General features: G+C 35.4%; 1 protein-coding gene across 5 annotated transcripts in view; it reads right to left on the bottom strand.

Annotated features, from left to right (window-relative positions):
• The window catches only part of OSBPL11 (oxysterol binding protein like 11), a 108,246-nt gene that overhangs the window by 39,956 nt on the left and 52,461 nt on the right, over nt 1–15,829 (bottom strand). For all 5 annotated transcript variants that reach the window (XM_073231480.1, XM_073231479.1, XM_073231482.1 and 2 more), the window contains 2 exons: nt 12,242–12,387; nt 6,769–6,909 (listed from right to left, as the gene is read on the bottom strand). In XM_073231480.1, the coding sequence (XP_073087581.1) occupies nt 6,769–6,909; nt 12,242–12,387 (287 nt within the window). The remainder of the gene's footprint in view (nt 1–6,768; nt 6,910–12,241; nt 12,388–15,829) is intronic.

The following is a 15,829-nucleotide window of genomic DNA, read 5'->3' as shown; positions in this document are numbered from 1 at the left end:
CACAATCAAGTGGGATTCATCTCAGGGAGGCAAGGATGGTACAACATTCGAAAATCCATCAACATCATCCACCACATCAACAAAAAGAAGGACAAAAACCAAATGACCATCTCCATAGATGCTGAAAAACCATTTGAGAAAATTCAACATCCATTCATAATAAAAACTCTCAGCAAAAAGGATATAGAGGGCAAGTACCTCAACATAATAAAGGCCGTGTATGATAAACCCACAGCCAACATCATATTGAACAGCGAGAAACTGAAACCTATTCCTCTGAGATCGGGAACAAGACAGGGATGCCCACTCTCCCCACTGTTATTTAACATAGTACTGGAGGTCCTAGCCACAGCAATCAGACAAAACAAAGAAATACAAGGAACCCAGATTGGTAAAGAAGAAGTTAAACTGTCACTATTTGCAGATGATATGATACTGTACATAAAAAACCCTAAAGACTCCACTCCAAAACTACTAGAACTGATATTGGAATACAGCAAAGTTGCAGGATACAAAATTAACACACAGAAATCTGTAGCTTTCCTATACACTAACAATGAATCAATAGAAAGAGAAATCAGGAAAACAATTCCATTCACCATTGCATCAAAAAGAATAAAATACCTAGGAATAAACCTAACCAAAGAAGTGAAAGACTTATACTCTGAAAACTACAAGTCACTCTTAAGAGAAATTAAAGGGGACACTAATAAATGGAAACTCATCCCATGCTCATGGCTAGGAAGAATTAATATCGTCAAAATGGCCATCCTGCCCAAAGCAATATACAGATTTGATGCAATCCCTCTCAAATTACCAGCAACATTCTTCAATGAATTGGAACAAATAATTTAAAAATTCATATGGAAACACCAAAGACCCCGAATAGCCAAAGCAATCCTGAGAAAGAAGAATAAAGTAGGGGGGGTCTCACTCCCCAACTTCAAGCTCTACTACAAAGCCATAGTAATCAAGACAATTTGGTACTGGCACAAGAACAGAGCCACAGACCAGTGGAACAGATTAGAGACTCCAGACATTAACCCAAACATATATGGTCAATTAATATTTGATAAAGGAGCCATGGACATACAATGGCAAAATGACAGTCTCTTCAACAGATGGTGCTGGCAAAACTGGACAGCTACATGTAGGAGAATGAAACTCGACCATTGTCTAACCCCATATACAAAGGTAAACTCAAAATGGATCAAAGACCTAAATGTAAGTCATGAAACCATTAAACTCTTGGAAAAAAACAGGCAAAAACCTCTTAGACATAAACATGAGTGACCTCTTCTTGAACATATCTCCCTGAGCAAGGAAAACAACAGCAAAAATGAGCAAGTGGGACTACATTAAGCTGAAAAGCTTCTGTACAGCAAAAGACACCATCAATAGAACAAAAAGGAACCCTACAGTATGGGAGAATATATTTGAAAATGACACATCCGATAAAGGCTTGACGTCCAGAATATATAAAGAGCTCACACGCCTCAACAAACAAAAAACAAATAACCCAATTAAAAAATGGGCAGAGGAACTGAACAGACAGTTCTCTAAAAAAGAAATACAGATGGCCAACAGACACATGAAAAGATGCTCCACATTGCTAATTATCAGAGAAATGCAAATTAAAACTACAATGAGGTATCACCTCACACCAGTAAGGATAGCTGCCATCCAAAAGACAAACAACAACAAATGTTGGCGAGGCTGTGGAGAAAGGGGAACCCTCCTACACTGCTGGTGGGAATGTAAATTAGTTCAACCATTGTGGAAAGCAGTATGGAGGTTCATCAAAATGCTCAAAACAGACCTACCATTTGACCCAGGAATTCCACTCCTAGGAATTTACCCTAAGAACGCAGCAATCAAGTTTGAGAAAGACAGATGCACCCCTATGTTTATCGCAGCACTATTTACAATAGCTAAGAATTGGAAGCAACCTAAATGTCCATCGGTAGATGAATGGATAAAGAAGATGTGGTACATATACACAATGGAATACTACTCAGCCATAAGAAGTGGAAAAATCCAACCATTTGCAGCAACATGGATGGAGCTGGAGAGTATTATGCTCAGTGAAATAAGCCAAGCGGAGAAAGAGAAATACCAAATGATTTCACTCATCTGAGGAGTATACGAACAAAGGAAAAACTGAAGGAACAAAACAGCAGCGGAATTACAGAACCCAAAAATGGACTAACAGGTACCAAAGGGAAAGGAACTGGGGAGGATGGGTGGGCAGGGAGGGATAAGGGGGGGGAAGAAGAAGGGGAGTATTAAGATTTGCATGCATGGTGGGGAGGGAGAAAGGGGAGGGTGGGCTGCATAACACAGAGAGGACAAGTAGTGACTCTACAACATTTTGGTAAGCTGATGGACAGTAACCGTAATGTGGTTGTTAGGGGGGACCTGATATAGGGGAGAGCATAGTAAACACAGTATTCTTCATGTAAGTGTAGATTAAAGATTAAAAAAAAAAAAGAAAGAAAGAAAGAAAAGGGAGATTACTCCTTGATAGGATAAAACTATTGGTAAATCAAAGATCAACACATGCTTTAAATATCCTTAATGTTGATCACTTAAAGGGTGTCAGATGATCAGCTATGGAGGTACTCTTTTCTGATAATATTCCTTTCTCTTAATAATAATAAAAAAAAAAAAGCAGTTCCTGTGTGCTGACCTCCAATGAGTTCTGCACAGTGGTATAGAGGGCATGTCAAAGTGTGGGCAAAGGGTCTGTTTGTTTCTATGCAGAAGATCAAGGCCTAGCTTGGATACCCAGAAAATGAACTAAGATACGATATGAGGAGGAGCTTCCGGCATCAGCACTCTCTGGAGGACTCGTGCCGGGGGATGATCATCAAAAAGCCTCCACAGGGATCCGGACGATGCTGCGGTTGTGGCTGCATCCAGCCCACCATCTCCTGGACTTGCCATAGGAATGAGGAGGGAGATGTCTAGGCTGGCATGTGCATACAGTGAGACAACGAATTTGACCGCATCTGTACTGTTGGAACTCAACCAGGAGTTGGGAGGGGTGCAAGGTGTAGCACTCCAAAATCTTACGACTATAGACTATCTACGGTTAAAAGAACACATGGGATGTGAACAGATCCCAGAAATGGGCTGCTTTAATTTGTCTGATTTCTCTCAGACTGTTCAAGGACAGTTGGACAATATCCATCATATCATAGACAAATTTTCACAAATGCCTAGGGTGCCTAAATGGTTTTCTTGGCTTCACTGGAGATGGCTGGTAATTATAGATTTGCTTTGTTTATGTCACCGTATTCCTATTATGTTAATATGTGTGCGCAAATTAGTTAGTAGTTTAAAACCTATACATACTTAAGGTACTCTACAAGAAGATATGTCAAAGAAATAATCAATCCTCCCATGTTTCCTTCCATATGCTACATCTGTAGCTTTTCTTCTTTCTACCTAATTACAACCCTTAAATAGAATTCGTGCCTCATATCGAATTTACTGAGTATCATAATTCCTCCAGGTGGTAAAGATACCTCGAGACAAGTGCTGGGCATAGAAGCCACAGGGCATAAATCTGCAAAGAAGTAAAAAGCTAACCTTTTCAAACAGTATGGCTTCTCTCTCACTTACCAACTTTACATTTACCTGTATGGCCCTGGAAGATGACTGGTTAGCCAGAGACGAGTAAGATTCCTCAAGGGAGGAACAACCTAAGATAGGCACAGTCGCAGGGGGGCCATCAGGTGAGAAATTGGGGAACAACAGTGGTGAAGCTTAGAACCTCACCCCCCCTGTGTTGAGAGAAAGCTTCTGCATCCATGGATGTTTTATTGCCCTTGTCTTGCTCAGATTAGCACATAGTCTACAGACACACACCTGATCATCTACAATTGCTCTCTTACAACACTAAACTATGTTTTCTACCTTTATCTTGCATCTACCTACCACTTCAGCATTTTATTAAAAATGAAAATAATAATAATAATAAAGGGAGAAATGTGGGATCCACATATAAATCAAGTATAAAAATCAAATGAATATTCATATTTGACCTGATTGTTTATAGTTCATAATGTGTGATCAGAACCGAAAGTTTCTGTGATGAATGCCCTTGTACTGTTCACCATGTAAGAACTTATTCACTATGTAAGAATTCGTTCACTATGTAAGAACTTGTTCGTTATGCTTCAGAAGATTGGAGACTGACGAGAACTAGGCTTGAGATGGATTAATGATTGTGCATTGAGCATTGACCCCCCGTACTGAATTTTATTGTTGTTAACAACCATTTGATCAATAAATATGAGAGATGCCATCTCAAAAAAAAAAAAAAAGGATAGCTATGAAGATGATATATGTAATATAAAAGATACTGATGTTCAGGTTCATTTCATGGTGGATTGAACGCATGCATCTTAATTTTTTTTTGTTATCATTAATCTACAATTAGATGAGGAACATTATGTTTACGAGGCTCCCCCTTCATTACTGTCACTGTCCATCAGCACATGCATCTTAATTTTACACTTCCTATTGAAATCACATTAAAATTATATTAAATAAATTTCATATAAGGACAAACCTAGAGATACCAGGAAAGTGGTCAAAAAGCAACATTTTGGGTGTTGTTAACCTGAAAGCTGACTCTGAAGCAGTAGTCTTCAGATTCCTAAGAGGGCTCTGGAACTAACAGCCCTAGATATCTCTGAATCTGGGGGTTTAGAGGCATGTTAAAATAAAGAGGACTGCATGAAATACATCTGTAGTTAAACTCCTAGATCCCCTCCCCAATTCCACAGTGTTGGTAACTGCCCCTCGTGCGCCTCAGCCAAAGCCTAGGGGAGTCTCTGAAACTAGGAGAAACAAAGTAGCTTATTCTCTAGTCTGGGCAACATCTGGGACTTCCAAGCAAGTGGCTGTCACGCTGATAAAAGGGGTATGAAGTGATCACATATGAATAAAATGTTACATACTGAGATCCACTCTCACCCAGCCCTCTTCTCCACAACTCCTAGTTGGCTTTACCACCAAGCAGATTAGAAGAATTCCTTCTGGAGAATGACTAACTTGAGAGCAAAAATCTAATGATACTAGTACCAGGTTCCCCAACAAATCCAGATTACTTGACACTGAAATGCACAGGCCCCACCCATATGTTCAACACTTAACATCAAGTTTTTAGTTTCTCTACACTAATCATGAGCAGAAATCCAAGAAATACCAGACCCGGGAAAACCTCTAATTAGGAATGTAAAGACCAAAATAAAGAAACAGAGGAATCCTCACCAGAGAGAGAGAGAAAAATATTAATGTTTTCTGAACACTAAAAAGAAAATATTTGTAGAATACAAATGACAGCTGGTGAAATATTAAGATTAGATGAAAAGTTAATGGGTTTCTTTATTAATTCCTATCTGCTTCTTAGTAGGCTTTATTTCAATCCACTTCACTTTTAAACCCCCAATAATCACTGTAAGCCTAAGCAAAGAATGAAATGTGGTTTTGATTTTGAAATGCTTAAAAGTAAATACTACAGGCAAAATACTTTTTATTTAAATTACTTTTTATTTAAATTACTTTATTTAAATTCAGGTAAACAATTTATATGAATCAAGGGACCTTTTAGTCTACACTTTCACTACCTTCAATGGCATCAAAATCCTCAATTTCTATAGAAACATACTTTCTACCATCAATTTTGAAATCCCATACTAATGTAAAATACTGCCAATAGTAATTCAAAGGATATACATAATCCCACAGTAGTAATATTTGACATATATAGGTTTTGAACCTGATTTGCTTTTTAAATTAATATAACGGATTGTTAAAACAAATTAAGGTACACCAGTAAGATAAACCAGGAAGGAGAAGACTGGCTTAAAATTAAAAACTATGTATCAGTGCTTCTCAAACTTTCATGTATATATGAAACACATGGGGATCTTACTAAAAATGCAGATTCTGATCCTCTATATTTGGGACTAGGGGCTGAGATCTCTATTTCTAACAAGTTTTCACGTGATAGTGATGCTACTGGTCTTCAGATCATACTCCCCCCCACCCCAACCCCTAGTTTTACTGAGCTGTAATTGACAAAATTGTAAGATATTTAAAGTGTATATTGTGGTGAGTTGATATAAATATACACCATGAAAGGATTCCCACAAACCAGTTAATTAAGACTATGCTTTTAAAATAAGCAAGGCTAGAGATCAGGGGTCTGCAAAGTATAGCCTTTGGGCAAATCTGACCTGATTTTGTAAATAAAGTTTTTTTTACAGCCATTCCCAATCAACGTATTATCTATAGCCGCTTTCATACTACAGAGGCAAAGTTGTAGTTACCACAGAGACCTATGCCCATATAAACCAAAAATATTTGCCATCTGGCCCTTTATAGAAAATGTGTGCTGTCCTGTTACAGAAAACACCCAACATGTACTATACAATGTGGCAAGTCAAAGTAAAGCAGACATATTAATGCCTTTCCTGTTTTGGGGGGATTATACCCTTTTCTATAGGTTTTCCAGTTCTGTACACCAATGGACACCTTTTATTTTGTACAAGAAACAAGAAGACTATAGGTTTTTATTTGCATTGTGACTCCCTGCTGCCCAAGAAAATCATTACACTTTTTATAAAACTAAGAAATCCTGATCAAGAGACTAGGAATCTAATTGATAAAAAATAAAAAGCTCTGACAACATGAACAATTACAGGTATGGTTCTGACCGAATGACCTCCACAGCCAGTTTATCTCATTACTTACTCTTGTTAAGTCCATGCCCAGCTTAAGCTGTGACAAGAGATGCAGGATAACACTGCGCTGCTCTTCCACAGCTCCCAGGTCACCCTCCTTGTTGTCACATGTATCCTCTACCTCATCATCTGCATTTACGTCTTCAGGTTCCTTGAAAAACAAAGAAAAGTTTACTGTTATAAGCACTTATTAATGTCCATTAAGAAAAGTCTCTTATTGTCACTGTCTCTTTGTGCAAGAAATACTTTTTTAATATAGAAATTGCATTAAACAGCATGCTTTGTAAACAAGACAGTAATGCTAAAGGACAGACCTCACAACCACATTAAAAAAAAAGTACAAACATCAGACTTAAAGACATTTATATGGAAATGGGCAAAAACCTTTCTGAAAATGTAATTTCTATCACATGGCCACAGAACAGATTTCTTTCAATGAACTCATCATCATTAACACTGAAGAGACTTTTACCATATATATCATATAAAATGCATATATTTTGTAAAAACAGGATTTTTCAAAAAGAGTTTATAGACTGTCTTACCTGAATCTCAGGCTTTGTAAACTTTGACCACCTGCCTGGGGACACCCCTCACTATCTATAATTTAAGTTCAAGATGCTTTGAAAATAAAATATTTGTCCTTTTTAAAGCTAAAGGTATAAAAGTAAATTTTAAGTTACTATACATGAATCTACTATATCTATGTTTTGATATTTACTCATTCTTGGAGTCATCAGGAAGAAACCAGGAGGTTGAAAAGAATTCCATGTGCAAGTATGGGAATCCTATAGTTACTCAAGCAGTCTCAATGCCACAGAAAGTTCTCTGAGCTCTTCAATCTATCAATCAACCAACCAAGCAACCCCTTGAAAAACTGAAAATGATTACTTTCATCTCAACAGGGTCTTATTTCAAAGAACTGGTTAAGAGAAACTTACTTCTTATTTATTTCTATTTAAATAATAAATAACAATTACAAGTCCCAAGATTCTATGGAACCTTATGAGATGTCCCTTCCCATGTTTATATGGGTGCAGTGTCTCATCTTTCTTAGTGGTACATCTTTTCAGTGTATCTTTGTGCAACAAAGCTTTATGTGAGTATATTATCTTTGGTATTGTGTTAGATTTTAAGTGATGAGCATTTAAAAAAGGAAATGCTCAAGTGATTAATGTCTGCCTTTGGTTTCCACTTTATCTAAACATACCCTATCAAACAAGAAGCCCATTTGTTCCACATAGCCCGGCAAATGAAACCAATCCTAAAATCAAGAACTTAATGTTATCAAAATATTAAAAATAAAACATAAAACAGAGTGACAGAGTTAAAAGATAATGGGTTTCTGGTCACTCTTTTGCCTTTGTTTTTCTCCATTTTCCTCTCCCCTTCTACCAAGGAAGTCTATTACTAATTCAAATTGAGTCAAGTTCATTTCCTCATGTTAAGACCACACAGACAACTATTGTTTGTACATACCAGAACTGTTTCTGTTTTTACAACCCTGAGGAGAGATACCAAAGGCTTTTTCAATTCACCTTTTCAATGACTAGTATCTGTCAGGAAGTATTTCCTGTTATCTACCCTGTATCAGTCATACAATATAGTTTAAGTATACTTACGAGTGTTTACTCCTCGTAAAGTGGAGGAAAAGTTGACATTTTCCTTTTTACATATGGATACCCAATATAATAACTATTCACTTGAGAAATGTTGAGAAAAACCTATTAGGTACTGATAAATAATGTTTTCCAACCCTCTGAAAAGGTACCATTACATCTGAGGTCAGAACCTAGGACACATTAATAATGCAAACATAGCCTTAACATTATAATACAATACAAAATTCACTTTGTGGTTTGAAACTTCTAATGAAAATATTAAATTGAAATAAAACATAATCTGGTAGAAAAACTATAAGAGTAGTTTTTATTGTTTTTATAAAAGTAGTCAAATCACTTAGTAAAATAGGAAAAAAAAGCAATTCTATTAACACATACTGATTCTAAACCTTGACGTAAATGGAAAATTTTGGAGGCTCCTTTCATTTCGAAATGCCTCTTCTTAGAGGCCATGTTGCCATTCTGAAAGAAAAGCTTGAGATAAAAGCCCTACCAAAATTCAAGTAAGATGTTCAAATGTATAAAAACCCTACAAACCCAGAATGGTTAGCAGATACAGTGGCAAGAACTACTGAGTTTCTAGGAATGTATTCTATTTGGACATTGGAAGGTAAAGGGAAACCCCAATATTCTACAACACTCTTACTAACCCCATTTTTGTCCTTCTGACTTCTGACAAGGGCAAAAGGAACTGTGGTCTTCATTCTAGCTTCACTAGGGTTTACTTTCTCCATCCCCCGAAAGCAAAACCTCCACTCATGTACTATATTAATTAATAATGAATACAAGTCTCCAGCTTGCATCAACACTCATATTTCAAAAAAGGCATCTGTGAAACTTGGGAAAATTCAGGTCTATTCCAGTACCTTGAATAGGGTCTAATGTCTTTTGTAATTAAAGAGATTATTTATGTGCTTATTTTTTTTCTACTTACACTAGGTGATATAGTTAGTCTACTTACTGCTTCAAAAGATTTGGAAACACAGTGATACTCTTCTCCCCCTTCTGTGCCCCATCTCTAACAAATGCCTCTATCCTGACCTCCAATATGTGTGCATTCTCACTGAGAAGAATGAAGATGGTATATGGGACTTATATTTTGTAATTTTTCACTTGCAAATTATATCTTTAGTCCTGATCTCTCTCCAAAGCTTTGGTTTCATTATTTCCAATTGCCTTTTATACATGTTTATAATCATAGATCCTCTTCTCAAATAAAATTCAGCATGTTCATAAAACCTCTTCTCTCAATAGGCTTTCTTTCTAATTTTCCTACCTTTGTGAATGGCACCACAATTCTAATCTAGTTATTTAGGCTTATAAGCTTGGGAGTCATCTTTCATCTAACTCTATACCCAATTACAAGTCCAACCAATTTTTACTTGAAATGCACATTACCTATTCATTTGTCTTCACTTCTAGTTCTATAGTTTTCTATCCACACTTTCACTCTAGGTTATACTATATACCAATCTTCATAAACATATCACATCACTCCCCATGCACATGACCTTATCATCTATTACATTAAGACTAAATTCTTATGCATGATTTTCGTGCTCATTGGGGGCACAGTCCACACTGCATTCCATGGAGTAATGCTCCAGGGATTACCACTCCATCCAAAATGCAACATGATGGTTGTCTGCATTTGTAAAGTCCAATAACCCTGTGACCATTTTCCATAAACCAAGGGCTCTGCTTAATTATTTTCTTTTTGTAACAATCCTACAAGGTATTAACCCTGCTTTACAGATGAGGAAACTGAAGCTAATGACAGGAACTGGGTTCAAAACCACCAGACAAGCCTTCTCCACAATAAACATACAGCCCTCAGTATCCCTGCCCTTCTTCCTCCATTTTAAGGTTCCCTTATAATTCCTCTTCTCTTCAGCTCCTGTCTCCTTCCAAAACCCAATTCCAATTCCAGTTCTCTCCAATGAATTTCTCATTCTACTCAATACATCTCTCTTCTTTCCCTCAATGCTCATATTTCAACAGCCTAAACCATATCAATTAAGATGAAAATAAAATGCTGCTTCATATTATCATCTCATTTTTTCAGTGTATACGGTATATATGTGCTGTGGTTCCAAGCAGATTTCAAATCTCTTCAGTGAAACAACTATGTCTTTCTATCACATGGCCAAAGAACAGATTTCTTTCAATGAACTCACCATCATTAACACTGAAGAGACTTTAACCATATACATCATATAAATGCATATATTTTGTAAAAACAGGATTTTTCAAAAAGAGTTTATAATCTGTCTCATCTGAATCTCAGGCTTTCTAGATTTTGACCACCTGCCTGGGAATACCCTTCACTATCTATAATTTAAGTTCAAGATGCTTTGAAAATAAAATATTTGAAAATAAAACCCATTACCTTTTAACTCTGTCACTGTGTTTTATGTTTTGTTTTTAATATTTTGATAACATTAAGTTCTTTGACTAGCTCATTTGTGGCCACACAGTTATTAGTAAATATTTATTGAGTCTTCTAGCATATGACAAATGTATGGGAACCCTGTAGTTGCTCAGGCAGTCTTAATTCCACAGAAAGTTCTCTGAGCTCTTCAATCTATCAATTAACCAACCAAGCAACCCCTTGAAAAACTGAAAATGATTACTTTCATCTCAACAGGGTCTTATTTCAAAGAACTGATTAAGAGAAACTTACTTCTTATTTATTTCTATTTAAATAATGAATAACAGTTACGAGTCCCAAGATTCTAGAACCTTATGAGATGTCACTTCCCATGTTTATATGTATAATTCCTAACACTGGATTTGTCATATGCTAGAAGACTCAATAAATATTTACTAATAACTGTGTGGCCACAAATGAGCTAGTCAAAAAGTTCCTTCATACTTTTTTTTCTTCTCCCCATCCACCCTGCCACTGTGGCCTGCCTCATTAAGCTAAGGTTTTGGCCAGGTTGGAAGTCCCTATGTTATATTATTTTTTAAGAAGTAATTTGCTAATATATAAATAACCATAAACTATGCATTACTCTTGACTCAGTAATATTACTTGGGAATATAACCTAAAGAAATAACCTCCAAAATAAAGGGGAGAAAAAAAATAGACAAGATATAGTGCTATTTATAGTAACAAAAAAAACCCCAATCAAGATACTTAATGGCTTACTTCAAACTTTAAAAATTTTAATTACATAGGCCAGAATAACACAGAAGAATGCTTATGAGAAGTATCAAGTAAAAAGAGTATAAAACTATGTAATTATCATGACTGTAAAAATAACACATATGAATATAAAAGGTAAAAAAGTCATTATGATTTGTTACAGTGGTAGAACTATGAGTAGAATAAAACACTAGCTTCTTAGAAATGTGGAATGAATAATACCTTACAAGAATATTGAAGCCTGAGACTGAGCTATTTTAAGTACAGTAACACTTTTAAAAACTGGTTTGGTAAAGTACTTTCAAAAAGACATAACAGTAAACTTTTACATCTGAAAACTTAGTAGCAAACATCTAGTAAATAATGCTAAATTAAGATAATGGAGTAAGAAATGCAGGAAAAAATATCACTCAAATAATCTGATATAAGCTATTTTCTAGAAAAAGAAAAACATGCAAATTTCAATTTTTAAATACATTCTTATCAAGCAAAAGTAAGCCAATACTAACAAGGGCACATAATTTAACCTGGAAAACATAACATGTACAAGTTTTCTATAACAGACCTCCTCTAAAGCCACTGCAGTTTAAAGTATAACACCTAGGCTCTGCAAGAACATTGCCCTGGGTTAGGCATATCCTGACAATGAAGAGACCCTTTTTAGTGATATCTAATTTTTATACCCAAACCATATTTTCACATTACCTTACCCTTGCTAATAGTCCAGATTCTGGAACACACTGCTCTTCTGGGACTGCCTCTGGCTTACTCTGCTCAGTTGCAAAGGCCTGGTCAGCTCCATTTTTATAGTGGTTTGGTAAAGGTATCTTTGGTTCTAACCACTCGATTGTCGTTCCTGATGAAGTAAGAGAAAACTTTCGCTGAAACTTGCTCATAATCTGGGAAGTCCAGCAGATGTGGATTTTATTAAACAATTTTGTTTTGAGCCTACAAGACTAAAAGCAATTCAACCTGTTAGGAGATTCTGCAAAGAAGGCCACTTGTAGCTCATTAGCATGAACACCATGATTGGGTCTTTTACAACAGAGTAACTTGCAACTTGAAATCAGATACCTTTTAAAAGAATTGACCCTGACTAGGAGGACTAAACTCACTTGGGCAAATCTGTAAGCCAGAAGTGCATTCCCACGCTAACAAGTGATCTGCTATCTGTTCTGTATGAACCCTGACTCTCTAGGGATCAAAAAGTATGCAGTTAGGCTTTAAGGAGTCACAATTACAAGAGAAACCTGGAACCGTGAAGCAGTAAAATTTGCTTCAGTTTGGGACTGAACCTTATTCTCAGTAGCAATTTTCTAACCAATCAAGATAACCTCCTTGATCTAATTTGAGAACAGCATATACACATACATTCTTTTTTTCCTCTCATATAAAAAGAGTCCATATACTTTTAAATTGAAAGGTTCTTCTACTGAATAAATAATAGCTGACCTAGTGAAAAGGCAGTGGTCACATTTAGAGACCTGTCATCTTCTCAGTTAATGACTCAAATGTCTCTTATTACCCTCAACTAGTTCAACAAAGTGGATTCTATGCCTAATCAATAATGGAATATGTTCCATTTGATTTCAGAGGCTGATCTAGGTTTCACAGAAGCTTGGTTATAGAGTGCTATACAATAAGGAATGCTCAGAAATTTAAAAGAGCATGTAATTTACTTAGTCTATAATAAAACCCCAAACTTCAGTAAAGGAATAAATGACAAAGCACCTACCAGGCTACCAGAGCGTCTTGCTCTGCCACTCAGTTTAGTCTCACTTGGCATTTGGGGGATTCAGGATTGGGGAATGCCCTGGAGAAGTTCATGGGGTTTGTCTCGAAATTCCAAAGAGAGGAAAACACTTTTCTCCTACCTTAAAATGTTTATTCTTAATATCAACATACATATTTTTTTACTTCTAAAATAAGACGCACACAAACATTGAATTTAAGAGTTCTGTGTTAAGAAATTGCTCAACTGAGTGGAAACTAGAAAAAAATTCTTTATCAAACCAGTCATTTGGTCTCAGGACTCCACTAAATCAATGATCATTTCTGAGCCTCTGGATGATACACAATAAACCTTATGGGACTAAACACTAATTTAAAGCTCAGATTTCATTTCTCATGTCATCTCAAAATTTGAGTGGGAAGGTAATTCAGTTTTTCTTTCCACAATTATATCTGCATTCTCATGTGACTAAAGAATAAACTTTTACAAACCTAATTTGGAAAACATGGCAATTTATGATGAGAAATACCAATACTAGTTAATTAATTCTCCCAAATACCTACAAATCTGTGCTCTAAAAATAATAATGTGTGAAAACAATTTTTACTTTAAACACAATTCTATAGAATTGACAGGATATTTCACTTTTAAAAGCAAAAAACACAAATTTACATTGCCCATGCTTCATCAACCATGAAGCAATCATTTGAAAATAAGATTGTATATTAAACTACAAAAGTGAAATTTCTGAAACAAAATTTTTAAAATTATATAGTTTTAATTAATCAAGTGATGATTAAGCAGGTAATACCTAACACTGTGCTACTTGATGTACTTTTTAAAAATTAAATAGCACAAACTTTCATTTTTCTGACTATTATTACTACCAAGACTAAAATTAACCCAAATTTCATAGCTCAGGGTAACACATCCAATGTTCACCACAGGGGAATAATAGTTTAGTAAACGAAAGTATATTTATCCCCTTAAAGTGCAGCACATAATAATTACGTTCAGTAAAAGCATATCATAAATTGGAAAATATTCCTTAGAGTAAATGAAAACTGTAAGATACAAACCCATTTTCTAATAACAATGCAATAAAACAAACAAAAAAGAAGAAGAAAAAAAGAAAACCGGTGAGGAATATACTAATATGTCACCAGTGGCAGTTCTGGTTGGTAGGATAACGAATTATTTTTACTTCTTCTTTCACTTATATGGCAGTTTCTAAATTTTTTATAATGAGTGTGTATTGCTTTGTAATAGGTGAAAACTTATTTTAGACTACTTACAATTTCCCTGAGGACCCAGTCTCTGTTCACCACTCACAATTTAAGCTATTCTCTCATTGGAATGTCCTCTCTCCTACCTCCCAACCCTAAGCTAATTAGTTTCTGTAGCTCTTCTGTGCCTTTCTTTCTAGACCCTTTTCTATCAAAAGTATTAGTCCATTCATATATTCTCCCACAGTGCTTTGTACCCATTTAAGTGGCACTTTATATATGAAAGTTAAGTATGTACATGTTCATCCCCAAGTGGACTACAAATTCCTTAAGGGAAATATACCTAGCTATTAACCCCTGTATTACTGCCCTACCTATACCTCAAATGACATTTAAAAGTTTAACTTGAAATATTGTATGTAGGCACACATATCAAGATCTGACTATGGTAAACTTTTTCTGAGCAGAGACTCAATTATTTTTCTACAAGACCTTTCTTTCACAAGTAAGGGGAGTTAGTTGGATAAGAGAACAATGAGTTGCTGTGAAATACTAAGTTACTACTATTGATACAATGTGATGGGGGTAGAGAAATTGGGGAGATGTCTGTTAAAGGGTGCAAATTTGCCACTAGATAAGTCAGTTCTGGAGAGCTACTGCACAGCATAGTGATTATAGTCAACAATACTGTATTATAGACTTAAAAGTTAAGAGACTAGATCCTAAATGTTCTCATCACAAAAAAGAAATGGTAATTATGCAATGTAATTGAGATGTTAATTAAGCTTCAGTGGTAATCATATGCAATGCATACATGTATCAAATCAACATATTGTATACCTTAAATTTATACAATGTATGTCAATTATAACTCAATTTTTTTTAAATGTGAACTTTTTTAAATGTGAAGTTTAATCATCTTATTTAATTAAAAAACTTGTTTTTTGTTCTCCCAAGCAATAACATAACATTCTTTTCCCCAATAAATTAATTTCAAAAAGTAGGTGCCCTCAAATATTAGGTGGACACCTTATTTTTCAAATTGAAAGGTGACTGATAAAGTACTTATAATATATATATATATAGGAAATTATGAATAGTGCCCTATGTTTCTGTTTTGGCCAACTAGAAAAACAGTGATGTCACCAATTTTAACAGAAAGATAGGAGATGTGGGTCTTGAGTTTGGTTTTTGACATGCTGAGTTTGAGGTCCCTAAAAGGATAGTCAATGATATTAGACATTAGACCTAACAGCATTTCAGAGTTGAAAAAGGGCATAATATAAAAGACTTTCTATAACAGCGTGATAATTAAAAACCAAAAGGCTCACTGGTTTTCT

Source organism: Manis javanica, chromosome 3, assembly GCF_040802235.1.
Source record: "Manis javanica isolate MJ-LG chromosome 3, MJ_LKY, whole genome shotgun sequence".
NCBI lineage: Eukaryota > Metazoa > Chordata > Mammalia > Pholidota > Manidae > Manis > Manis javanica.
This window is presented reverse-complemented; position numbering and strand designations above follow the sequence as displayed.